The sequence below is a fragment of the Indicator indicator genome, chromosome 2, assembly GCF_027791375.1.
Source record: "Indicator indicator isolate 239-I01 chromosome 2, UM_Iind_1.1, whole genome shotgun sequence".
NCBI classification, from domain to species: Eukaryota; Metazoa; Chordata; class Aves; order Piciformes; family Indicatoridae; genus Indicator; species Indicator indicator.
This window is the reverse complement of record NC_072011.1, coordinates 28,960,554-28,988,489: the sequence shown is the minus strand read 5'-3', so window position 1 is coordinate 28,988,489 and position 27,936 is coordinate 28,960,554. Positions and strand designations below refer to the sequence as shown.

The 27,936-nt window shown below is 38.9% G+C and overlaps 1 protein-coding gene across 1 annotated transcript in view; it reads left to right on the top strand.

The window, feature by feature from the left end:
• Positions 1-25,300, top strand: part of WDR27 (WD repeat domain 27) — a 68,860-nt gene extending 43,560 nt beyond the window's left edge. The window contains exons 22-24 of the mRNA XM_054396746.1: positions 7,073-7,175; positions 23,511-23,609; positions 25,157-25,300. Of these exons, the coding sequence (XP_054252721.1) occupies positions 7,073-7,175; positions 23,511-23,609; positions 25,157-25,300 (346 nt within the window). The remainder of the gene's footprint in view (positions 1-7,072; positions 7,176-23,510; positions 23,610-25,156) is intronic.
• Positions 25,301-27,936: the final 2,636 nt, after the last annotated feature.

Here is a 27,936-nt window from a genome sequence, read left to right as displayed (position 1 = left end):
CTCTTTTTTTGAAGAAGAAGAATCAACTCTGGCTTCCCTTTCAGGTTAGGATAATGAACTATGAGGTTTTATAAATAGATCCATTATGATAAGATTATGACTTTTGACCAACTTCCAAGACATTTTGAAGAACAATTTAAAGTCTATCTTTTCTATAAGAATGGCTACTTGGAGAACTAGTTAAAAATACTTTCCCTTGGGTCTCAGGTGGAAGCAGTGAACATGTGACAGTTTTTAATTCTTTCTTAGCTCTCTGTATTCTTTCACTTTCTCATTTTCTCCCACTTTTAGATTAGATGTTTCTGTGCATTAAAACATCCAGAAGAAATGAAGTTTCTTTCATTTGTTATGTTAAGAGGAGACTATCAATTCAAAGTGTTGCCCTTTTGAGTTTGTTAAATGCTCTTAGAATATTGACAGAACAGTTGCAGCACTAGCTCACATTTGCTGGCAAAATTAAATGAATGCCCTCGTCTTCATGACTGGCTGGTACTGAGAAAAATCATTTGCCCAGATTTCCTCAGCAGTTTGCTGTTTCCCATGCCTGATTAATTCCAAAGAGACCTTTCCTAAGATAAGAAGGGTTCTAGAATATGTAGTGAAAGCTTTTCTTTCCCAAGGTGGATTTCATATTTCTGTGAAGTTTTTATGCACTAATGTGGACCTTCCTTTCTCATCAGTAAAATGTGGTTAATTTCATGGTGTAGTAAAGCTTCATCCTTTTTTGTGATGCTGATTGTATAGCCTAGCTTGGTCTGTGATTTTTCAAATGTATCTTTAGTCAAGTTACATGCTGCACTGTGATGTACTTGTGTGCACCATTGGGCCTTAATTGCCCTAACCAGCCTTGGGCTCCAACCTGTGCACTTTCTGCTCCTTGCATCAGACACTCAATTTGAGCTCAGGCCTGGACATTTAGTCTGTCTGAGCCATGTTGCTGGTATATGCTTTTCAAGTCTTGCCTTTGGCCTGGTTTTCTGCATGGACTTTGACCTACCTTGTAATTAGTTTTCTTGAGCTCTGTTTCCAGTGGACCTATGTTGCAGTCTTGCCTCCAATCCTGTATCAGGTCTTATCTCCATCTGCTTCTGACTGGACACCCGGGATTGACCCTGGACCTGGTTCATCACTTTTTCTGGAACTGTCAATGCATCTTTTTTCCAGCACACTACTATGTCCACCTAATTCAGACAAAGAGGAAAGGGGCTTTGTTGGTTATGATGCTATGCCGTGATACCCATTTGACTTCTCACTCATTGTCCCTTTTGTAACAACCCTGCTCTTGCTACATCCTGACATGCATATTCACCATTGTATTTTGGATGTAAGCTGCGTAAGCCTGTAAAAAGAACACTGAAAACTATGTTTTGATGGTTTTTATTTTGTTTCTGTTAAAAAAAAAGGGTTAATGGTAATTATGCTGATAGTTATGAAGTGTGTGATCCATGTAGTTTGAGCCCAGAAACTGCTTAATGTTTTAAACAATACTCCTCACTTGAAAGTAATTCCTTCCACTTCTGAAAGGGGTAGTAACATAGCATGTCCAGAGAAGGGCAATGAGACTGGTGAAGGGCCTGGAGCACATGGCCTGTGAGGAGCATCTGAGGGAGCTGGCGTTGTTCTGTCTAAAGAAGAGGAGGCTGAGGCAAGATCTCATTGCTCTCTACACCTACCTGAAGGTGTAGCATACAGAGGCACAGACCCCTGCAGCATCTTAGAAGGAGAGGCTGGACACTGTGGATAGCTCAGAGAAAGGGCAGGATCCAACTTCATTGCGAGAACACACAGTTTATGTATATATTTCTACTACAGCACAGAACAAGTGTAAGTCTAGCAGTACTTTTCCATGTCAGCAAAACAAAACTTATCTGAACAGGGATTAGCTAAGCAATTCAAAACTTCTAATCTACACACGAAAACACCAGATGTCCATTATCTGTCTGTCTCCTACCCCAGTTTCTCCCAAGGCCTCTTTGTAGTTAGGGTATGTGCTTTGTTATCAGCAAACTGTGCTACAGGTTCTGAGGCAAAAACACTTAACTCTTTCTCTTCGATCCCCACATGAAGGAAGTTTGGGGTGAGGAGGGACCCTAAACTGAGTCAAGGGTTGGACTGGATGGTCTTTGAGGTCTCTTTCAACCAGATGTTTTCTGTGCTAGGTAGTATATACACAGCTCTGTATTATATTACAGAGATTAAGATAGTGTGAGGTGAATACCTCGGTGCAGGGAAGCCTTGCACTGATGAATTTGCTAGATTGTGAGCACTCTATATGATTATGATGATCACTGAAGCTAGGTGAATAATTGAAGAAAGACTTAGTATTTTTTGTGGAGGTTATCTAATAGAAACTCTTTTGTGGCAGTGAAGAGCTACTCAGGTCTTTTCATGTTCTAAGACATGAAAAAATACTCTTTGCTCATATCAGCCATTGCTTTGCCTTTGAAGAAAGAACATATCCTTCAGCAAGGTCATGGAACAAATCCTCCTGAAGGCCTTGCTAAAGCATATAGAAAACAAAGAAGAGGTGATTGGTGGTAACCAGCATGGCTTCACCAATGGTGAATCATGCCTGACAAATTTGGTGGCTTTCTATGATGGGGACAGCACCAGTGGATAAGGGAAAACCAACTGATGTCGTCTACCTGGACTTCTGGAAAAAGTTCGACACTCACAAATGACATTCTGGTCACCAAATTGGAAAAGCATGGACTTGAGGGGTGGACCACTTGCTGGATAAGGAATTAGCTGGATGGCTACACTCACAAGAGCTGTGATCAATGACTCAGTGTCTAAAGGGATCCCTCAGGGATCAGTACTGGGACCAGTGCTGTTTAACATCTTTGTCAGCTATTTGGACAGCAGAATTGAGTGCACTCTCAGCAAGTTTGTAGATGACATCAAGCTGTGTGGTCCCATTGACATGCTGGAGGGAACCATCCAGTGGGACTTGGACAGGAATGAGAGGTGGGCCCAAGCCGACCTCATGAAGTTCAACAAGGCCAAGTGCAAGGTCTCACATCTCGCTTGGGGCAGTTCCAAGCACAAATACAAGCTATGTGAGACGTGGCTTGAGAGCAGCCTTGAGGAGAAGGACTTGGGGGTGTCAGTTGATGGAAAAACTCAACACAAGCTGGCTATGTGCACTTGCAGCCCAGAAGGCCAACCATATCCTGGGATGCCTCAAAAGAAGTGTGATCAGCAAGACAAGGGAGGTGACCTGTTCTGCTCTTGTGAGACCCCGCCTAAAGTACTGCATCTAGTTCTGGTGCCCCCAGCATAAGAGGGACATTAAACTGCAGGAGCAGGTCCAAAGGATGGCCACAAAGCTGATGAGAGGGCTGAAGCACCTCTCCTATGGGGACAGGCTATGAGAGCTGGGGCTGTTCATCTTGGAGAAAAGGTGGCTCTGGGGAGACCTTATAGCAGCTTTCCAGTACCTGAAGGGGGCCTACAAGAAAGCCAGGAAGGGACTTTTTGTGGGGGCTTGTAGTGATAAGACAAGAGGGGATGGGTTGAAGCTTGAGGAGGGTAGATTTAGATTGGATATTAGGAAGAAATTCTTTACAGTGAAGGCTGGTGAGACACTGGAACAAATTGTACAGGGAAGTTACAGATGCCCCCTCCCTGGAGATGTTCAAGGCCAGGTTGGATGAGGCCTTGAGCAACCCTGTCTAGTGGATAGTGTCCCCACCCATGGTGGGTGGGTTGGAACTAGAGGTTGAACAAGAGAGCAGGATGGATGGTAACAGCTGAAATTGGGAACTGATTTAGAAGGAATGAATGAGACAACGTGCTATGCTGTTGGATGTCTTTGCTATCTAATTAGAGATGGGGAGGGAAGGGAAAAGTTACTCCATCCCAGTTTAGAGGTCTAGGCTGTTATTACGGTAGGCCTGAGGAGATAGATGTGACAGCTGATAGATTACTGTTGCAAGTAATGAGACTGGTAGGGACAAAGTGTTGGGAGGAGCCCTCAACCATGACCACACTAACACCTTCGGTGGCAGGAGCAGCTTCTTTCTGACTCATACTCTGAAAGGTTAAGGAATAAAGGTTCAGCTGCTTTCATGCTCTTTGCTGCTGCAATAGCCATTTCTCATGCTTTTCTGGAGAAAAAAAAAAAGACAGTGGGTGCTTACTGGACCACAGCAAACATGCTGAATTTCTTCTGCAGAATAGATGCGTGATAATGCTTTGATGCATGATTCTAGGGGAAATCAGTTGATGCTCTTTTAGCCTCTGAAAAGACTTGCTGGTTGTATAAAGATAATTTTAGATGTTAGGGTAAAATCTCCAGTTAGTTTTATAGTCCTGTGTAACTAGATCATAAGCCTCCTTGACAATGTATTAGTAGAATTCCTGCAGCCACAAGGAACTCATGTCATACTCTTTCTAACAATTGTGCTTTGAAAGCCTTAGAATCAGATGTGCAATTTGAATGAATGGCCCTTCAATTTCCAGAAACTTTTCTCTTCACATCTCCACTGCTTGATATCATCAGTGAGATACACATATGTGGAATTTCATTACTTCTTGGTCTACTCTCACTGTGAGGATCCTATTAATTGCCCTATTTCCCCCCCCCCTTGTTATTTGTATTCTAGGAGAAAAAAAAAATGATAAAGCAGTGTCTGGAGTTCCTCCAGGTTTGGTACTGGAGATGCATGAAAGCATATATAGGATGGAGAATGTGGTCCCTGCTGGATGCTATTGGTGGAAACATGTTGGGTTCCTATGTGAATGGTTTGCTGTGTGTTTCATTTTAAACCTATGCATACAAAATATAGAAGGTAGCTACTACTACTGTCAAATTATGTTTGGATTTTGTAGAGCCTAAGTGGCTCTGCTGGCACTAAAGGCTCTTTGAGCAAACACCAGAGCACTGGGACAAGGTAACAGAATACCAGAAAAAGTGGTTTAAAAGAGAAGTTTGTTTGTGGTCAAGACGATTTGTTTGTTTGTTTTAATGCAGCAAGTAGAATTAAATGCACTTATTTGTGAGAGTATTCCCTGCTTTATAAAGACATGCACAATGCTGGTATTTTACCTTTTAAGATGCTGAACACTTTTTTCCCCCCTAATATTCTGCAAGTTGCTGCAACAAAAAAAGAAAAAAAAAAAGAAAAGAAAAAAGGACGTTTTGGAATATAGACTAAAAGCTGTACAACGGAGAACATAGGGAAAACTTGGATGTTTGCTTTCCATACAATTACCAGATGTTTGTCATGGCAACCCCTGAGAAACTCTGACCAGAAATGCATTCTTAGGAAGCTGGACAGCATGGCACCTGGCCATGTATAACTTACAATATCTAAAATGTTTGATCACCACCTGTTGCTACTTTAAAAAAGAAAAGGGGGGGGAGGGTGTGTGTGTGATAAAAAACAACACTATGAAATAAGAGAACTAGAATAAGCGGAATAAGGGTGTCCATGTATTGTTGATAAGTTGTAAATATATGTACATATATTTTGTATATGTCTTATCACCTTATATAATTCCATATTTAGTTCACTTTTTGTAAATATAGCTTCATTTTGCTTCCAAACATTTTCTGAGCTAGTCTGGAGGTAACCCTCCATTCCAGGAGGGGAATCTTCTGATTTTTTTTTTTTTTGGGGGTGTGGGAGGGAGGGTGTGCAGATCCTAACAGTATAACAAGTGTTCACCCAAAGTTCTACAGTAGAAACAGCCTGAGGTGGAAGATCTGGTTACTGTATCCTTGATGTCCATTGACAAATGTAGTTTTGTGTTATAAGAATCCAGGTAAATATAGGCTATCCATGAAGGTTCAGAGGCTCTGTAAAATGTTGTATCTTCATGCACTCAAAAGTGTCTTCTTTTTATGCTTTGCTAAGTACAGCCATTGAATCAGTGACAAAGAAATGCTTTTATTTGTCTGCCTCTTACACCTGGGTGAATGAAATCAACTTGGCATTCAGTGCATTCCTACACATACATGCATAAAACAGAACACCAAGGTAATTGTCCTGGTTTTAGGCCAGAGAGATGCTCTATTGCCCTGAGAGGGACAAAAGAGTGACAGGCACACAAACGGATTGGAGAGTGATGGAGAAGTTAAGATGGATATTTGGGTGTTGTTGGTTTTGGTGGTTGGGATCAAGGTTTTTTTGCTGGGGCGACCATGTGGGCATTTTATGGGTTCCGAAGGGATAGCTGAGTGCTGTGGCAGTAACAGGAGACACCCAACCTAAACTGCCACAGTAATACAAACATAGAGATTTCTGCACAAGAAGGACCATTTTTAGGATGTCAGGTAGTGATAGGACTAGGCGGAATGGAGCAAAGCTAGAAGTGGGTAGATTCAGATTGGATGTTAGGAAGAAGTTTTTCACCATGAGGGTGGTGAGACACTGGAACAGGTTGCCCAGGGAGGTGGTAGAAGCCCCATCCCTGGAGGTTTTTAAGGCCAGGCTGGATGTGGCTCTGAGCAACCTGATGTAGTGTGAGATGTCCATGGGTGGGAGCTTGGAACTAGATGATCCTTGAGGTCCCTTCCAACACTAACAATTCTATGATTCTGTGGTAATTAAGACAGCATCTTATTTCACTGCCCAGGAAAAAGTGTACATCATAGATGTTGGCCGAGATGTTACTCTTTGTTGCCTGTATTATTGTGGGGTATATTAACAAGTTTTGTAAGAAGGGCAGATTGATAGCATTTGTAATAAAGGCAAAATCAGTATAGAGGTTATGATACATTGTGGGTATAAAAATAAACCATGATATATGAGGTGTATATATATAAATGGTAATTCCGAATGGATTGAACTTTGTATTGAAATGTCTTTTAACTTTGAAGTGATTCTAAAGATTATTTTTCCTTAGTTTTGTAGTGACTATGAAGATGTTACACATTTTTACAACCATGAATATCTTTTAGATAGATATTAATTTTCATCTCAAAAATATTTTTAAATGGGCCAAGCATACTCATTTTGCAAAAACTTACTTGAATTTGTAGACTAAGAAAACCATATAAAACATCAGCAAGATTTAATAAAAATGGCAATAATTGGTGTTAAATAGATGTGATATTTGTCTGAAGGTGTGAACGTCGTTTTGAAGGGCACATTAACCGCTGCTATCCATGTGGAATTGCAGTATCTCCTTGTGGACGGTTTATAGCCAGTGGATCAGATGACAAACATGTAAGTAATAGTTTTGCTTATTTTCCTCCTAAACTATAGGATATACTTATTTTTGTATGCAAAGCAGTGGTTTTATGCATACATATTTTTAGTCTTCAGCTTAATTTGCAAAACTGATGTCTGTTATACTTTCACATGCTTCGTTTATATCTGGCAATTATGCATGATTCTTGATCTGTATGTTCTTTATCATGCCTGAAAAATCCTTAGCAACCAAATCTTAGTTTTCAAAGTAATTGTTAAAAGCCTGCTTCTAAATATTTTCGTAGTGCTTGACTCTGAATTGTGCTGTGAAAGACAATGTCATGGGTTGAGTTGAATCTGCTGCTGAAGTCATGTTTGACCAACCTGATAGCCTTTTATGAGGACATAACCAGATGGATAGATGATGGTAGAGCAGTGGATGTGGTTTACCTTGATTTCAGTAAAGCTTTTGACACTATCCCACAGCATCCTTGCAGCTAAGCTGAAGCAGTGTGGTCTGGATGATCAGGTAGTGAGATGGATTTGAGAACTGGTTGAAGGGAAGAAGAGTGAGAGTTGTGGTCAATGGGACAGAGTCTAGTTGGAAGCCTGCAACTAGTGGAGTCCCTCAGCGGTTGGTACTGGGACCAGTACTGTTCAATATATTCATCAACGACCTGGATGAGGGCACCAAGTGCACTGTCAGCAGGTTTGCTGACAAACCGGGTGGAGTGCCTGACACACCGGAGGGTTGTGCTGCCATTCAGCAGGACTTGGACAGGCTGGAGAGTTGGGCAGGAAGACACTTAATGAAATTCAACAATGGCAAGTGTGGAGTCATTCACCTAGGAAAGAACAACCCCATGGATCAGTATAGGTTGGGGACTGACCTGCTGGAGAGCAGTAAAGGGGAAAATGACCTTGGGGTCCTAGTGGATGGAAGGTTGACCATGAGCCAGCAATGTGCTCCTTGTGGCCAAGGTGGCCAATGTCATTCTGGTGTGTATTAGAAGAGGTGTGGCTAGTAGGTTAAGATAGGTTCTCCTCCCTCTCTATTCTGCCCTTGTGAGGCCACATCTGGAATATTGTGTCCAGTTCTGGGCCCCTCAGTTCAAGAAGGATAGGGAACTGCTTGGAAGAGTCCAGCACAGAGCCACAAAAATGATTAAGGGAATGGAACATCTTCCTAATGAGGAGGGACTGAGGGGGCTGAGGTGACGTCACTCATGTCTATAAATACATGAAGGGTGAGTGCCAAGAGGGTGGAGCCAGGCTCTTCTGGGTGATGCCCAAAGACAGGACAAGGGGCAATGAGTGGAAGTTGAGGCATAGGAAGTTCCATGAAAACATGAGGAAGAATTTTTTCCCTGTGAGGGTGACAGAACACTGGAACAGGCTTCCCAGGGGGGTTGTGGAGTCTCCCCCTCTTGAATATCTCTGGAGATATTATATATGTTATTATATATATTATAATATACATTATTTTATATATATATAATTTTATGTATTATATAATGTCTCTGGAGATATTCAAGACCTGCCTGGATTAGTTCCTGTGTGACCTGGCATAGGTGATCCTGCTTTGGCAGGGGGGTTGGGCTAGTTGATCTCTCAAGGTCCCTTCCAGCCCCTAACATTCTGTGATTCTGTGATTCAATGACATGCTGCCATCACGCCAGCTTCAAAACGAAAGTGCTGCCTGGAGCAAAGTATCATGGGGCTTGAAGTTCAGATTGTAACATGAGAGGCTTCCTGTTCCAGTTGCTGCTTCCAGTTTCTGGGTTTGGGATGGTGAGCTTTTTTGCCGTGCTGTCTGCAGTGTGCTTGGGTAGGGGGAATCCTTTTATCACTGGCTTTTGCTGCTGCTTCTGCTTCTTGTGCTGCTTTTCTGCAAGTAGGCTAAGGTAATTATGCATCTTGTCTCATTAAGTTTCTTATCTCAACCCAGAGTTTTTTGTGTTACTTTCCCTTCTGTTTGTGCGGAGAAAGGAGTGAGCTGTGGTAACCCAGGACAGACAGAAAGAATTGTATCCTCTGTAGCACATCTTTAGGTAGTGTGTATGTATTTCACCATTAGGAAGTGTTCAGAACTATGTATTCATTCCCTTAAGCTCATAAATCCATGGTGATAAATCTTTTAATACTATTTTCTTATGAACCAGTCAATTGAATACAAAATGAAAAATCATTTACTGTAATTAGAACTTTTCATAATCATGGTGTGACTTTGTGTTTTCTCCTCGGACAGGTTTTCCTCTTCTTCTTTTAAATTAGCAGGGTGTGCAGAGTGAAAGGGTATTGTTATGTTTTTTAGTATTTTAAAAAATTTAATTCAGTAAGTTCTGTACTCTTGACACAGTGCTGCTCTTGTTTGCTAAGAGATAGGTATTATATAGGCCTCCTAAAATTAACTGGGATTGGGTTCACACATCCTTTCAAAACAGCTGAGAATGAAAGCTCTTTAATATTCTAGGTGAATCATCAGGATTTGTGATGGAAGGTGAACAGGCTAAGCCCTAGAAATTAATCTTGTCTTAGATGAAGGAACATGACTGAAGCTTGTGTGAGAAGAGATCTTGTTGAGTTCTTCATATGTGAAGGGAACTGTGAAGTCAGGATTGAAATAAGAGAATAAATTTGTTTAATGTGTTCTACATTTTTCTTGGGAAGTTTTTGCCTTTACTGTAAGGTTGAACATGCTGGAGGTATGAGTTCATCTACTGGGTTGTGCCCTATAGCAGCAGGAATACGCAGTCTTGTGCTTCTGTCTGTTTCTCCTATAGTGTGATGGTTTTAAGACTGTCTCTTTAATTTTTCTTCACAAAGTTCGAGCAGAAAAGTGAAAGAATGTAAATAAATCACAACTGGAGGTAAGCAAACAAAATAATGATTATTCCAAACACTTCCATTGGAGAGATAGAAATGTTTTAAGAGTCAGTACTTAAAAAAAGGTACAGGCAGTCGGGCAGTCTGTCTCAGTCTGTCTGCTCCATTCTTCTGGCTGGATATAACACATGCTCGCATACTGACCTTGGCAAGCTAAGTTTAACAAACCTCTCGGCTTCTTGGCTTTCTTGCCTTCTGCCTGCTCTGGGAAGCATGGTGAGGGGTGGGGGGTGGAAAGAAGCACATCCCCTCTCGGGGCCAGAGGGCTTTGTTGTGTTTTTCTGTTGATTGTACATATTAGTAAATGTTGTGAATAGTGTATATTTGTACATATTCATTGCATTTCATCATAGATTGTAGCTTTGCCTGTAAAAACAGCTTCATTTGCTTCCAGACTGAGTTAGCCTGGTTGTTGTCAGTGTGGGAGGGGGATTCCAGCTCTCGACTGTAACATATAGGAATAATAATATCCATATAAGGGTGGAGGTTACACAGAGAATGGTAGTTTCCTTAAAATCACCAAAGGTTTGGTGAAAATGACAGAGCTCCTTACAGAGCTAGAGCCAACTGTGTCTTAGATACCTAGTTGTTTTTTTTTTTCTCCTTTTGCTACAGCTATCTATGAATAAATGTTCTTCTTCTTGGATTTGAACTAAAAGTGTCATAAGTGTCCCAAAGGCAGCTATTTTTAGGTAATACATTTACATAGCAGGACATTCTGTAAGGCTTTTCTGTCCTTGTTTACCACTATGAGTCTTCCTTGCTAGCACGTATATGCAACCTGTGTACGTTTAAGAGCACAGCTTCACTTTTGTGGCCAGAGTTAATGAAAGCAGCACGATAACAGAGTAAAACGTGATAGCACAGAATATAATAAAACATGACTGTTTACAAAGGCCTGTAGTGATAGGACGAATGGCAATGGTATTAAATTAGAGAAGAGTAGGTTTAGATTGGATGTTAGGAAGAAGTTCTTTACCATGAAGGTGGTGGAACACTGGAATAGGTTGTCCAGGGAGGATAGGCACTTTCCCTTGAGATACTCAGATTCAGGCTGTACAAGGCTCTGGGAAACCTGATCTAGTGGAGGGTGTCCATGCTCACTGCAGGGGGATTGGACCAGATGACCTTTTGAGGTCCCTTCCAACCCAGACCATTCTATGAATATGTGATTATGGCACAGTGTTTCTGGTCATATTCAGAACAAGAGGAATGTACTGTTGTGGTTAATTTTAAAATGCTGGCTCCAATCATGTGTGAAGGTTAGAAATTTTATTGGCAGATTGTTGAAGGCTTGGCAAGAGCTAACATGTTCTTGACATTTCCAGGATAAAATATATATTTTCAATTTTCTGGTAAAGAACATTTCAAAATGTAATTTGCAATACAGAAGGCTTCTTTGTCTGTGAAACAGAATGCATCTAAAATTAGTCTCATGATATATTTATTATCCTCTCGAAATGTATTTTTTTGAGGTTACTAGTTAAGGATGATATCAATATTGTTAATATTAAGGTTGATTTTTGGATAACCTAAAAGAGGTGCAGTCACAGGATCTTATGTCTCCTCTCTTGTGTTAAGGCTATTGTTTGGAATAAAACTGATTCTAGAAAAAAAGCATATAGGGCATGATTTTGCCCTTACTCAAAATTTTTGGTATGTGTTTGCTCATGATAGGAAGTTGGCTAGCTGGTCTTCATTTGGCGTATGGTCCGTGGTGGGCACAGTGTCAATCAATGCTTTTTAGTGTAGCTCCTGGGTTGGAATTTTACATGATTTGCATCATATGCCTGTAAATGTCTTTTAGTATTCTTGTTCCTTCAGGAAAACAAAGTCAAGTTTCAGACTCTTGCTGTAACTGTACTGTTAGGACAAAATACAGTTTTGAGCAATTTTTAAGAAGCTTCTCTTTGAAATACTGAAACTGGATATACTTTGTGTGTCTTTTTGGAAAAAAAACCCAAAACTGAACACGGCACTGAATAGTCCATTAGTGTTGTAGTCTGTTAGTGTTGTTAAATTCACAACGTCCTGGCAGATACACTAATTTGTGACTGGAATAGTTTTAAGAGTATGAAGAATCTACATATTTTTTAAGATCGTATTCTGTAAGTAAACATCCATTGGAATTCAAAAAAGATCCCTAAAAATTCATCAGTGTGTGTACAAAGTGTTATCTTGAAATAACACATTCTGGGAATAAGTTATGTGACATTCCGTTGACTAACAACTGCATCTTCAATCATCTTGGAGTTCAATTTATAAAGTGCAATACTTGCACCTTCTGGTTCAAAAAAATGGGGTGGTTTTTTGTTTGTTTTAATTTTATTTTAAAGAGAAAAGAAACAGAATTGGGCTATAATTGAGACATTAATTTGAAACTACCTTTGCCCCCTGTACTCAGCACTGGTTAGGCTGCACCTTGAGTGCATTGTCTAGTTCTGGGCCCCTCAATTTAAGAAGGATATTGAGATACTTGAACATGTCCAGAGAAGGGCAATGAGGCTGGTGAGAGGCCTCGAGCACAAGCCAGGAGAGGAGAGGCTGAAGGAGCTGGTATTGTTTAGCCTGGAGAAGAGAAGGCTCAGGAGAGACCTCATTGCTGTCTACAACTACCTGAAGGGAGGTTGTAGCCAGGAAGGGGTTGGTCTCTCCCCCAGGCAACCAGCACCAGAACAAGAGGACGCAGTCTCAAGCTGTGCCAGGGGAAGTTTAGGCTCAAGGTGAGGAGAAAGTTCTTCATGAAGAGAGTTGTTAGCCATTGGAATGTGCTGCCCAGGGAGGTGGTGGAGTCACCATCCCTGGAGGTGTTCAAGAGGGGATTGGACGTGGCACTTGGTGCCACGGTTTAGTAGTCATGAGGTCTTGGGTGACAGGTTGGACTTTGATGATCCTTGAGGTCTTTTCCAACCTTACTGATTCTGTGATTATGTGATTTGTGTTTCACGGTATCTAAGGTGTTTGACATAGAGGAATATGTTGGCTGTATTTTGATAAATAGCAAAATCAAACGCATATTCCTACAGGGCATAGGATCAAAAAGCCAAAATATATTATTGCAAACAAAGTAGTACAAATTCTGTTTGCCTTTTTCTCTACTTCCAAAGTAGATGACCTATTTTATATGAGAGCTTCTTGGTATAGCTTCTGTGTGACTGAAGTAGCCACTTTTATTTGAAATTATTTTCTTTGTATTGATATGAGATTTGTACATACTGTAAATTAGGGGAACACTTTCAAACCATAACTGACTCCAACTTCTTTAAGAGGACCTTTACCAAGATCTATGTAGGATCTGAAAGTACAATCAAAACAGATGCCCATGGTATTGTGATTTTGAACTGTAAATATCCTTTTCATAATTCATTGTGATTAGAAAACATTGTAGATCTTCTCTTCATCTTAAATAGTTTAACATTATTGTATAAAAAAATGTATATTTTGTAATTAATATCTTGGGCAGTGGTATCTTCAAACACCACCGTAATTTATTTACAAAATGTATTCACAGGTTCAATTATTTGGTTGTGGGTTTTACGCTCCACATATAAAGACAGTTAAATGATTTAAACACAGATCTAACATTTTCAATACAGCAATTCAAATTGGAAATACAGCTGCTGTGACCTGTGGGTTTCCCACAAATGGGATTAAGTGACAGATTAGCCAGGTACTCACAACTTGCTCCTCTGTCTGGTATCTTCCCAAATGCTGTGGCCATGATTGGAGCAGTCCTTGGCTCAGAGAGGGCTAGGGAGCCTCTCTCTTGTGTACTCCCCCGCTGGGCTGCAGCCTCTACTGGGGTTCAGTTCCCTTGAAGCTTTCCCCTTTCTGCCTTGGTCCAGGTGCAAGGCCTGGGTGAAGTTGTTGGTCTGCTAGAGCAAGTTCTTCAGCTGCTACTTGGGCAGCATTTGGCTCTTGTTGCTGTCTGGGTGAGAACAAGGCAAGTTGCCTAACTTCTTGGCTGGTTTAAATACTGTCCAAGACAATTAATGCCCTTTGGTAACACAGAACTCTGATAACTGGGGCATGTGATGGGGCATATCCAAACATGGCCAGGGGCACACACAGTTCACAGCTGTGCTACAAACTTAATTACACACAGTACATGTTTATCTGGATCTCAGGAAGTGTCCAGGTAAGCACATTCAGGGGTGCTTACAATGTTAATCACATATGCTATGCATTTGCCTTGACCATCTGGACCCCACAAACTGTCCAGGTTAGTACATTCACAGGTGCTTAGCCCATTGTGTGAGCTAGGGCATGTTTGGGGATTTGACCCTTCAGGACAATTATAAATGACATGACTCAACGTTTTTCTTAATTGCATAGACATAATATCTTAACTTCTAACTATTTTGCAAGTGGACAGTTAGAGGTTTCTGGATATTAGACCATAGTATTAAGATGCTGCCAAATTGGGTTTGAAGTTTCACTTTGCTGGGTTCTGTACAAAAATGTTTACCTAAACATTTGTTGAATAAAGAAATCTTAGTCTAAAAGGACAAAAATATCTGGACAATGTGAAATGCTACTTTACATAGTAGAAACAGCAAATGTTTTATCTTCATGTATTTTTAGTTAACTGTTTTACTTCATGTCTAACTTGGTTAATAATTTTTGTCTTTGAAGAACTTAGGGCTCTCTGAATAAATTCCAAGTTTCCAGAAATGAGTTAGGAAATACAGCAAAGATTTGGCTCTCTAATTGTTTACAAATTCATTCTTGCTAGCTCTCTTTGAGCTGTAGACTTTAAGAGTACGTTTTGACCCTGAGTGCTGAAATGGAATTTGCTGACTAAAACTGTGTCCACGTCAACACTTTCTGTCAAAATACAGGTTTTTGCCTACAACTTTGTATTCAAAATTCATTCTAAATCCAGGATTAAATTTGTTTTTCAACTGTGAATGTACCAAAACTAGAGAGTATAAAGATTGTTTTCTTCTGCAAAGGCTCTCAACGTTGAAAGGAGTAACATGAGACAAGGCAATTTGATGCTTACACATAGTAATAGTGTACTAACCAATTGTTAATTCCTGAATGTTAGTTAACATTTGTATGAAACTGTTTTAAGGCTAAATTCCTGGTACACAGGTAATGCTGGAAATGTACTGGTAAGGGGGCATAGCCAAAGAATTTTGCAAATCTGGGAGTGGTGGCTGGATGCAAACCTGGAACTGATAGTACTTGGAGCCTCAGTTGTTTTCAGCTACAAATACTTCATTTGGCATAATACAGACTGTATAACTTGTTTTTAGTTGACGCTTTAGTTTTAAGTAGTTACAGAACTTGTAATTCTAAATAGAATATCAGTTCTGCTGAGCAAGATACTTTAATGTTTTGCTACCAGATATTTAGTTGTAAAATTTACTGTCTCAAATAGCATATCACCTGTATGGCTTTCCCTGTCGAATTAGACTAATAATGTTTTTAACAAGGACAAGAAACATACGCATATATCAGAACTCAGTTTACTTTTGTATATTCTTGTATCAAGATGGCTAGCTTTAATAATAATATTTCTTATTTTGTCACTCAAATGTATTCAAAATGCAGTGCTGGCATTAAACTCATCTGCCTTGCTCAGTCACGTATGTTTTGGCTTTGTGAAGCCAGAGTGAAAGGAGTGCTACAACTTGAAGTCACAGTGAGCTCCAGCTAGCGTTACAACACTCTTGAACCTGTGGCCTTGTGTGGTTAGCAGCTGCTAACCACACATCTGCTAACTATCACAGATCTTGTGGTCTTGCAGCTATCTTCCTGGGACAATGGTGTGAGAGCATTTCAGAACAAGCAATGTTGAAGCAGACATGAAGAAAACAAACTTAACTCCCTCCCTAAGAACCCCCTAATGTAAATGAGAGAATAATATGGTTGTTCATTCTCCCCTTAAGAGCACAATTTCACTAGAAACTGTAGATACTAATGAATAGAAAATACAAAACCAGGGAATAGGCAGGGGTGTGAGAAAGATTCTCTGGTATGGGTGTATGTAAATGAGGAAGACAGGATTTCCTAGTGGTTCAAAATACGTAGCTCATTATCTCTTGAGAGTGCATCATGGAGGTATCACTGTTTAAATTAGGTATCTTTGATACAATAGAGTGTGTTGTAATGGTGACTTTAATACTGGGTTTTGAAAAATGGGAGCATATTTTCTTTCCTGGGAAATTACTTTTAGAGATGTCCAATAGTTATACTGTCTAACATTTATTGTGTTTGTATCATGTATCTATTGTACACTTCATACCAAGAGGACTTACAGAACAGAATGCATTTTATAAAGCAGTGGTGAGGACTATGTGAGGTATTTTGGTTTCAGTGTCACTGGTATCTCAATTATATACTGCTCAAGTTTTATGTGTTCATATTTTTTAACTAAGGCTTTAAGAGAGAAAATCTGAGGAAAATAGTGCTAGTAATATTTACTGTGGGAAAACCAGGACTTTAGCAGAAGGAAATCCATAGCAGGCAATGAATGACAGCGATTGTGACTACCTCTCTGCCATCTATTGCTGGATAAAATCTGTCCCTTTCCAAAGAATGCATCTTCGTTACTCTTCAACTTCAGTTTCTTGGATTTTTTGGTAGTTTAGTTGGCTTTTAGGCCTATTATCTTGGGAGGAAAGTGATAAATATTACTTCTAAATAGTCATGACTCTACAGTGTGCTGTTAGTTTGCTGGCTCTTTGGGTATATCTTTGAAGGTAACAGAAAATTTTAGCCTTGGTAGATTATTTTATGAACAATGGAATTATGTGAGCATTAGCTGCTCTTGTTAGCTTCTTGATCAGTTCAGGCTATTGCTCTACATATGCCTCTTCACCTCAGACCTGATCACCATATAACCAGACCTGCAGTTGAGAGTAGTGGAGGATTTTCCACTGGCTATAGGCATGTGCTGATTTAACTACTACAAAAGTGAATACATGTAGATTTAATGCCATGGGGCTTGTGTTTTCTCTGGGTATACCTTTGTGGCACTTTAGGCTTGGTGCCTCCTGTTACTGCCACATAAGTTACACCTCCAGTGTCCCGAGTGTCCAGCCCAGTAAGGTGGACACAGGAAACGGCATATTTCTACCCATAAATCCTGCCCCCATCAATCCATCTGCAAAGTCATTATCTTCCTCTTTCTTCCCTCTCTGCTCCCGTGGGAGATGCTCCCTATCGGGTAATGGTGGGGGAGTATTTCAAGGCCTCTTAGGCCTGTCTAGGCTTAATGCCAGGAGGAGAAGAGGAGGCACAGCCTCAGATCTGGCCAGCCTGAGACTAGCCTAGCAGTGGTGGGGGGAAGAAAGAGCCGTGGGGGTTTTGGACAGACCCTCAGGTGGGGAGAAGGGAAGAGTTGGGAGGCCTTTGGGTGTTATGTAAGGGACTCTGTACGTGTTGGGATATCTTTGCCACTATGCTTGTAGTTTTTGTAGTTTCAGCAATTGCTTTTCCATTTAAACTTTCCATCACTCTCCAATCCGTTTGTGTGAGTGTCATTCTTTTGTCCCTCTCAGGGCAAGAGAGGATCTGTCTGGCCTCAAAGCAGGACAGCCTTGAATTTTGTGTATCCTTAGTACATACACAAGTTTATTAGAATGGTATAATCCTATGTGAAGCTAATGAAATTCTCTGTTATGCCTAAAGATCTGAATGAGGATGTTTTGCATCATCTGAATTTTGCAGCATTTCTATCAGTCAACACCAGTGCACAGAAAGGGAACGTAATTATTAGCGTAGTTGATACAGAAGAGAGTCTTAACAGCAGTCAGAAAAAACCCAAGTTCCAGAGTGGCTGTGATCCAACCATACTGCTTCATAATGGGAGATAAGGAAAATTTTCTTAGAACAAAATGTTCAAGTAATAATTCTACAAGTAATTCTTCAAATAATAATATTCAGGAAATAATTCTTTACACAGGCAGGCAAAAAACAATCATATGAGGCTTTGAAAATGGCTAATTAAATAGCAACTAAAATCAGGAAAAATCTAAATGGGAAGTTTCTAAGAGAGGCTTAGAGGCAATTCTGAGATAAGGTTTAGATCTGTTTATGTAATCTGTTTTTTTAGTGTGGAAAATCCAAATTGTGTTAGCTCTAACTGCCAGCATGCTAATAAATTTGAAAAGTATCTCTTGCATCTTGAGAGATGACTGATCTTGGTAATATTAACTGTATTAATAAAAAAATAACATTATTAATTTTCATTAGTACTCCTTTTGTAGTTCTGTGAAGAAACTCTGATGGAAACCGAGTGGGCGATTTCTTGTGACTACTGGAAAGACTGCCTCCATAAGAGACATTAGAAAGAAGAAGGACTCTGACAGGGAATGTTGCCCTATTTGGTGTTTTGGTGACAGGCTTGAATAGACTTTCCATGCTAACATGGCAAGCTTGTAAGAAATCTTGAGACTGAGGAGCATTAATCAGTGCTCAGGATACTTGTGAAATCTGTTTTATTACATGTGTATTTGGCACTGATGCCCATAGTTAAGGTAGTCTAGCACTTTCCACTACAATTCTGTTTTCAGTTGCTTATAACTGAGAACATTTTAGGCTGAACCTTTCCTCACTGTTTGTCTGCTTCAGGCTGATTGTTATTTCCATTATAGTGTAAGTAATCAGCATAAGATTAAGGAAAGCAATATGGTTATGTGGGAGATATGCCCCAGTGTAAACAGGAATGGTGAAGTGCAAGCCAAACAATTGTCAGGTGGGAGTGTGCATCAGATTTGATGGCACTGATGGAGTCAAATGTCCTTTTAGTAAATCCATGTCTTTCATTTAATTGTAAGAAAAATTATTTATTTTTATATCAAGAGGCTTTAACAGTTCTGTCTTCTGCAGCTCATTTGAAATACTAGAAAAAAACAGTTGCAGGAAAGGGATAATTTTGGCCGTTTCATGCAAAACTTCTGAAGAAAATAATCTATTTGTGTGAGGTACAATTACATGTTAGATACCAATGTCCTTTTCCATTTTTATGTGAATCTGTAAAATATGTGGTCTATTTTAAAGCCATAGCTGTTAAAAATTAGTTTTCTTGAAAATGGTGTTGCTTTTCTGGTCCTTGTGGAGGAGCTGATACCAAGTAAATATTTTCTGTTATGCTTTCAGTGCTTCTCTTTCTGAGTTGCCTTCCCCCTCTTTTCTAGGAGGGAGTGAAAGTGCAAGTAGTTTGACTTAAATGCATATGGCTGTGAGTTGGACCAGGGGATGGTGGGAACAGATGGGGACAAGTTTGCTTTGAAGACAGAGTATGAGAACACAGGAAAAATGTATAGTGAAGCTCTACAGATAAAGAGTCAATTTATTTAGTACACTTGCTCTACCAGTGTAGTGGAATTAAGTAGTTTTCCATTTGGATGCAAATCCTTCCCCTCAAGGAGGGACCTTCACCCTTCTTCCCTGTCTCTTGCTGCAAATTTAAGGAAAGCACAAGCTTCTGTAAACATGTAAGGTGCTATATACACTCCTACACTGTAGGCTAATGAGGACTGACTGCTCCAAATTTTCTTCAAGCTTCAGGTGAAAGGAAACACAAGTAAGTATGTGGTTATGGGTGTAGGAAACTTGTTTGGAAGCAATTGATACAGGTAAATTATTTTTACTTTTGGCTGACCCTTGGGAAGAAATAGAAAGGAAATACCAATATCTACTGAAATAGTACTTTTATTACAAGCAATTGGTCCCAATAAAATCTCCAAACCTTTAGCTGAACTCTGTAACAGATTATATGCACATATGCATTTTGAGTATAACTCTTCCTAGACTGTTTTTTCTTTTTTTTTTATTGCATTTAATCTGCTGAAAATCTGTTCTTCCTCTGTTGCTGAATTAATATTTTTTACTTTTCTTCTTTAATCTAACTATAGATTAGAAAAACAAGTTGACTGACATCAAATGTAGTAAAACTATGATGATGGCAGGCTATAGTAAAAATATATTTGTACTGAAGTTATTTCACTTGTGAATGTCATTTCTGTAAAAATGCAATTTTCTTTGCTAGCTGTGGTTTTTAGGTATTTTTAGACTATTGGAGTTAAAAGTACATGTACTGAAAAGTTTCTTTTCAATCTTAAACCAACTTTTATTCTCAGCATTTAGATTATTACTGACTAGCTTAAATATCTATCTGACTAGATTTACTTAAATAGAAACTGATTTTATACACTTCTTATAGTGATATTTTTCTTTTAATCACATTTTATTCTGTTACATGTCAAAATTACTCTGATTTAAAATATTTGCTATTTCTTTAAGCACAGCTATTGGAAGAGATGATAGCTGCCACACCATAAACTATTCTGGCATGGTCAGTGACATGGTCACTTTTTCTGTTGAAGCTGAACAACCACACATAAATATTTAAGATTTATAGGGCTAGAAATACACTATTGGAAAGAAACTTAATACTAGTTCTGTTAGGGTAGAATTGCAAGAATTAAGTACAGTGGGAAAATTGTTTTCCTAGCCATGTTCTGTGTATTTTGTCTAGCAGCTGTTCAGTATGAAAGTAATCTCTGCAGTAAAGATCAGAGTAAAGGTTTTTCCTATGCTGTAAGATGCTTCATTGGTTAGCTACAGGTAGGCTTCTATCTGTACTTTCTTGTCATTACTTTTCTCTGACTGACTGACTCTCATTAGACAGTGTGACAATTCAGAAGAGTGCTGTGTCCTAGCCTGACCTCTACCTCAGGACATAGAATCATTTCTTGAAAGGTGGGAGGTAAGAGTTTAAATGGGTTTTAGGTTGAGAAGTGTAATTAGCTAGCATCTCTTTTTAGACGAGTATGCATTTGCTAGATTCTACTGAAGCTGCACAAGTGCTTCAGAGTATTTCTTGAAGGAAAGGTATGAACCAAGTGGTTGATTTAGGAACTGTGTGGGAAAGCATAAATTACTAGAATACCTGGATTCCACAAACATTGGATTCGTCTTAAAAACACTAGTGAAATTCCACATCTATTTTACAGAGAGGAAAAGGGGACACAGAGATTAAATCATAAAATGAATGTCCTCTTCCCTAAATTAAACTAAGAACCTGGAATGGAAACTTATTTTTTTATTGGATAAGTTTAGAAAAGTTCTGTAAGCCACTAGATTAGAATGGAAAAATTTCAGCTTCACTAACCATGTATGTTCTTTTGGTTAAAACATGGAGCCATGTTTCTTCTTGGCTCATTAATTGTGGGAAGGCTTAGTAAATCTGTAATTCAGAGCATTTTGTGCCCTTGACTCTTGCTTCTTTGCATCTACTCCATGAAAAGGAGGGAGGAGAGTAGCCAGGAAAAGTGACTGTAAGGCAGTTTGAGGCCAAAAAGAGAGAAGATAATGAGTGAGAGGAAGCATAGTCGTGTCTGCTGCCTGTACCTCTGTGCTTAAGACTGATCTTTGTATAGGCAGGACAACTGACGGAAGCATTCCAAAAGCTTTTTGAGGGAAATAATTACTTGCAATAGGAATTTTGTAAATCTATTTTACTAGCTCCCCATGTGTCAGCTGTGCAGAGTCCAGAGGATTTGTTATGTACCAAACACCTGAATTTTAGAGATGATTTTACTCTCTCAAGTATTTTCCCCAGTCAGTTCTATTCTCTTTAAATTCTTGTATCTAAAAATGTTCTGTACTGTTTTATGAAACATGACATATTTGTCCTGTTTTGGTCATTGCCGCAGTTCCAGAGGGAGTGTAAATGCGTACAATAGCTACAATGAACAAGATTTGAATCTTTCATGAGGCAAGCACCTAAGAAGTGTTGTGACATTACTGAGTGTTGTGATACTTTTGAATCACTTTGATAAGAGGTCCATAGCATTCTTCAGTAAGAATGATTTCTCCCTGTTTTCATGAGTACTGTTTTTCTTCAGTTAGGTGTGAAGGGGTATCCTATTCTGGAGGCTGCAGTGCAGTTCATAATGCTTTTTGTTCTCCTCTTGCATACATATCTCCCTTGATAATTGTGTTCTTCTGAGTGCCTGACACACCAGAGGGTTGTGCTGCCATTCAGCAGGACTTGGACAGGCTGGAGAGTTGGGCAGGAAGACACTTAATGAAATTCAACAATGGCAAGTGTGGAGTCATTCACCTAGGAAAGAACAACCCCATGGATCAGTGTAGGTTGGGGACTGACCCGTTGGAGAGCAGTGAAGGGGAAAAGGACCTGGGAGTCCTAGAGGATGGAGGTTGACCATGAACCAGCAGTGTGCTCTTGTGGCCAAGGTGGCCAATGCCATTCTGGTGTATATTAGAAGGGATGTGGCTAGTAGGTCGAGTGAGGTTTTCCTCTCTCTCTACTCTGTCCTGGTGAGGCCACATCTGGAATATTGTGTCCAGCTCTGGGCCCCTCAGTTCAAGAAGGATACGGAGCTGCTTGAGAGAGTCCAGCGCAGAGCCACAAAAATGATTAAGGGAATGGAACATCTTCCTTATGAGGAGAGACTGAGGGGGATGGGGCTCTTCAGCTTGGAGGAGACTGAGAGGTGACCTCATTCATGTTTATAAATCTTTAAAGGGTGAGTGCCAAGAGGATGGAGCCAGGCTCTTCTGGGTGATGCCCAATGACAGGGCAAGGGGCAGTGAGTGGAAGTTGAGGCATAGGAAGTTCCATGAAAACATGAGGAAGAATTTTTTCCCTGTGAGGGTGACAGAACACTGGAACAGGCTGCCCAGGGAGGATGTGGAGTCTCCCTCTCTGGAGATATTCAAAACCCACCTGGATGAGTTCCTGTGTGATCTGGTATAGGTGATCCTGCTTTGGCAGGTGGGTTGGACTAGATGATCTTTCGAGGTCCCTTCCAACCCCTAACATTCTCTGATTCTGTTACTTTCATTGTATTTTTGAATTGGTTTCTTAATGTAGCTTGGCATTGGCACATTGTTATTTGAGGCTGTACCAATAAGAATATAATTATTCTACTACTAAGTTCAAGTTACTCCTTAGAAAGCACTTCTCACTTTGTCAGTTGAGAAGGAGATGCTGATAATGTTTTTCTTACTGATAATACCTGCATCATTCATTTATGCTATTGATTTGTTATTGGATTCTAAGTGAAGACTTACACAGAAACTGACAAATTGTTTAATGTAGTGACAAACATAAGAATTTTCAAATTTAGAAACTGATGTAGATACTACAGATTTCTACTCAAAAGTTTTAAATTCTGAGGAACATCTGTAAAATACATGTTTTAAAAGGGTCATTTTTTACTTGCTTACTTGAAATATTCCTAATGTTTAGTTATTTAAGGGGAAAAGCTTTCATTATTTTTTAAAACATCTTTTTTCTGTTTGGGTTAACTTAAAGATTTGCTAAATTATCCTGAAATATAGAAATAAGCTCTAAGATGTTGATGGCTTTCATATCTATTTAGTTATTAGGAAAATTTTGTGAGTGAATCTGTAGTCTTCCTGTGCTTGGTGCCTCTAAACTCAGTGCTTCTGAAATGTGGTATTTCTTTAAAGTGAAAACATAATGTGATTTGTTTTTAGGCTTACATATATGAAATGCGTTCAAGCACTTTTTTACACAAACTGGATGGACACACGGATTCTGTCATCAATGTGACTTTTAGTCCCTCATCTCCACAAGTAAGTTATTGCTTTTTGCCTCTGTAGTTAAAATACATAAAATCTTCACTGTAAGCTTGCTTTTTGCTTCTCTTTTATCTGTCAATGTGCTGTGCAGCTGTAACTCAGTTCATTCACTTCCAGCTATGAAGTGGTTATTGTGTCAGTTGTAAGCCCATGCAAGATGCTCCATGCTACAGACAAGTGCTCTAACTGCCAACAGAGGAGAGTTCTGGCATGGGAACTGTTGCAAACATATTTGTTGAAGGCTGGGAAGACATACGACCACCTCATATTACCTGGGTAGACCCCTAATTCAAATAATTTAAGAGAACTAAGTTGGAGAAAGGATATGGCAAGGGGCTCAGACCTGCTGTAATTACTCAAAGGCTTGAAAGATTTAAAAAGCCATGTTTTTTAAAAGGTGCTGTGTCAGAATAAATAGTAAAATAGCTTTATCTCAATGTTTTGAGAAACTGTTATTTTTGTGTGCTTGAGCCTTTCAGATAGGTAAAGTGTGCACCAAAGAATTTAGACATTAGTCAATCACAATTCCTTTTTTCTTTTTAACTGGTCATTAATACTATATTAACTGCATTATATTTCAACATAATTGTTTAACTATAGTGCAGCAGCAGTTTTATCTTGAAATCAGAGCTTCCCTTCAACTAGTTTATCACATGAATTCTTTGTATACATCTTTGAATCCTGTAGACTTACCTTTGTTTTCATGTGTTGAAACTTCATTGAACCTTTCGCCTTCCTACACTTCTCCCTAACTTTAAAGATAAAACAGTAGTCACTATATGTATAAAGGAGTGCACAGTACCCCCTCTTTACTACCTCTTCAACGCTGTCTGTACCTGCTACTATTAAAAAAATATTTTTCGAATAAGTATAATTTCTTTACATGTGGATATATTGTCATATTTACATATCTACTTCCTTTTGTAAATACAATTGCTAGTGTTGTTGTGATTTTAGAATTTCTGGATGTTTCATTCCTTGTGTGTATGTTGTTTGAACTGAGAAATTGTTAATTACTATCTTGTGGTGAACATTTTGTATTTCTACCCTTTGCATTCAGCAATGCTATATTAAACTAAATGGTATACCTTATTAAATGTTTCATCCAGATTAAGAATATTTTCATGTTTAGCACTGAATACAGTTCTGCAAAAAAGAAGTTCTGTACTGAAGAACATAGCTGACTGTAGCATTGCAGCATCCTTATCTGTGGTCCAGCTGTTGGAATGCATTTTGATGGAAAATGTCTTATCAGAGTTTAAGTGTTAAAAGTCTAGAGGTTCAGCTGCAATAATACTAAAAATCAAGACTTTGAAGTAACTAAATTCAGGCAAATCAGTTGTTGATCAGAAGGCAGAATCCATAATTGGTGTAAAATAAATGTTGGCTGTGCATCCAAGCCAAACTGGTCTACCTCTGAAAGTGTACCTTGGGGTAAAGAGCTTGTAATATTGAACTTTATGAAACATCACACAATCAATTTAGTGCTATGGCTAAGAGCCAAATCTGAAGGTTGAGAACCAGTAACCCTTTTCTTGAAGAACTCTTTCCTGAGAAGGAAGAGCTGTGGATTTGACGAATGTCAAATGGTTCTAGGAGAAGATTTTCAAGCTGATGTTGTAAGCAGCAGTTTACTTATAAGCAAGGAATGGGCAGAAATTGCTCCTTTTAAAGATGACAACTGAAATGTAAAGTCTATTAATCAAGTAGTTCTGTATAATAAGCACTAAATAAGTATGTTGGGGGAAGTTGCAGAACAGAAAAAGAAAAAAAATCACTTGGATCCCAATATAAGATTTATCATGAAATTAACTTCAAAGGCACTAGAAGAAGCAGCTAAGAAATACAATGGTAAACTTTTAGAATGGAAAAGAAGATAACCACAAATCAATCAGAAAAGAATAATCCCACGCCTTGAAAGCAAGACTTTGTATTAGGTAGCCAGAGTTTCCAACCCTGGAAATATTTTATACCTACCACTACCACTAGTTTGGGGTTTAAAACTGACACTATTCTTTTTTCATCCAAAGCTTGAATGAATAAGGTTAATAATTATACTGAGTTCTGAACAAAGCCCCATTGCACTGAAAAGGAAACACTAGCTGTGGAAGGAGTAAGTGGCATAAAAATGGAAGTGGCTGAGTGGAATTCCAACTTTATGGCTAAGTTTTCTGCTGTGGAAAGATCCAGCCAAGCGTGAGGTATACTGACACTTCAGTGGTTGCTTGCCCAGCACCTGTCCATGAGGCAGTTTGTTCCAACCATCATTATATAACTCTCACTTGCATAACTGTTCTTTCAGAAAAGAGGGGAAACCCTAGATGGGTATAATAATGATTTTTAAAAATTATTATTATTATTATTTTATTTTCACTGCTGGGGGGCATTGCTGCATTCATCATATGGTTCTTTGGAATGGTTTATTAAATGGTTGCTATGAAAGTTGGACAAGCAGAATAAGACTCTTTGCATTTACCTTAGATTTATTTTCAAGGTGATTTTTCAGTTTCTCATTTATCACTCACTAGTTTTCACTTGTTCAAAACTTACATAGGGAGAAGTGTTCATCTTACAGAAAACCTTGAATTTTAGTCTGTTTTAGGAAATAATATATATTAATGGATAATATATATTATTGGATAATATATTGTTCAACTATAATAATGGGACAAAGTTAAATGAATAGATCTGAAGTTTCTTTCACAACTGGATTTGCATGGGATTCATTAAAAATGTCATGTCAATCTTCTGCTTACGTGTTTGAAAGGAAACATTTGATGTTCTCAGTAAGGATGCTTCCTTGTGGGTCTCTCAGGTAGTAATATAGTTTAGTCCTAAACCCACCACTTTCAGTGTTGGCTACAGGTGATTTTTAATGTGTCTGGACATAACAGTTATGTCTAACAAAACTTGCAAAGTATGCTATTCTGGGGAGTCACATCCTGAGATTTCACTTTAGAACAACTTATTATTAAAACTCCATTCATTTGTGATTTGGTTCACTAGTGATGGTTCACTTAAAAAAATTCAACAATGGAGGTAGCTTTTGTAGTGATATGGAAAATTCTTTTTCATTCTCTAATTTGCCAAGTTTTGGCTTCAGTCTTGAATTAGCCTTGTCTCATTCCTATGTGGGGAATATTTTTTTCCAGTATGATATTGTTCCTTAGGATCAGGGCTGTCTTGTCACAGACTAAATCATGTAGATTTACAACCTGTGGCTAGTTTGAACTCTAATATGATCTCACTGAAGTCAAGAAATCTTTTTCACATGATTCTTTTGACTCTACTATTGTTAAATATTGTTATTATTTTATTTCCACTGATGGGGGCCATTGCTGCTTTCATCATATGGTTCTCTGGAATGGTTTATAAAATGGTTGCTATGAAAGTTGGACATAGAAATTAGAAATTCTTTGTCTTACTTATGGCGCTTGGACGGAAAAAACCTTATGCTCATGGAAGAAGTAGAAGCAGAAGATGGAAAGTACAAAATATTGGGCATCTATGAGGAATCTGTATTTATGTCAGAAAAACTTCAGAGGGAGTATATCTGTAATCCTGAGTGTTCTCACAATGAACAATGAAGTGTCAAGGAGGAGGTCTGAGGAAAGGAATCAGGACATTTATTTTCAGGCCACATAGCTCATTTAAATTAAAAGCAAGCAGCTGAATAGTAGCCAATGGGCAGAGATCTTCTTATATATTCTGAAGTAATAAAATAATCCAAATCTATAAAGCTAGAACTGGTTTACTGAAGCCTCAGAAAGCTTGATGCTGAGACTAGCCATGTAAGCATATTTGTGGAATTATTTTGGATTTTTGTTAGTTTCAGTAGGAACAGACTTTTGCAAATATGTTACTTTTTGTCTCAGAAGAGGCACTTTCCAGAAGGTTTAGGCAATTCACAGGTTGTCTTGAACTGAATGTGCATATTAAACAGTTGCAGTTAATTGGCTTATAGAATGGAATTATCTAAATGCAGTAATGTCCTGCATAAGAATTATTAGTAAAGGAGAAAAGAAATGCATTTTTGGGTCAGAAATGGACTACTGACTAGTTAGTCATTCTTGAATACAAGAGTTCCCAAACCCATTTGTTCTGCTGTAGAGATTTTGGTTGGTTTTGGTTTATTTGTGCAGGTTTTTTTGGTTGGTTGGATTTTTTGTTTGTTTGTTTTGTTTTGTTTTATCATAGGCCTTTTTACTGTAGAGGCTTTCAAGAATCTGTTGTGCTGCTGTCTTAGAGTTTATACTCCTAGGCCACTGCAGATGTTAGACGAAATGTGTTTGCAATAACATATTTTGCTTCGTTCTTTTGA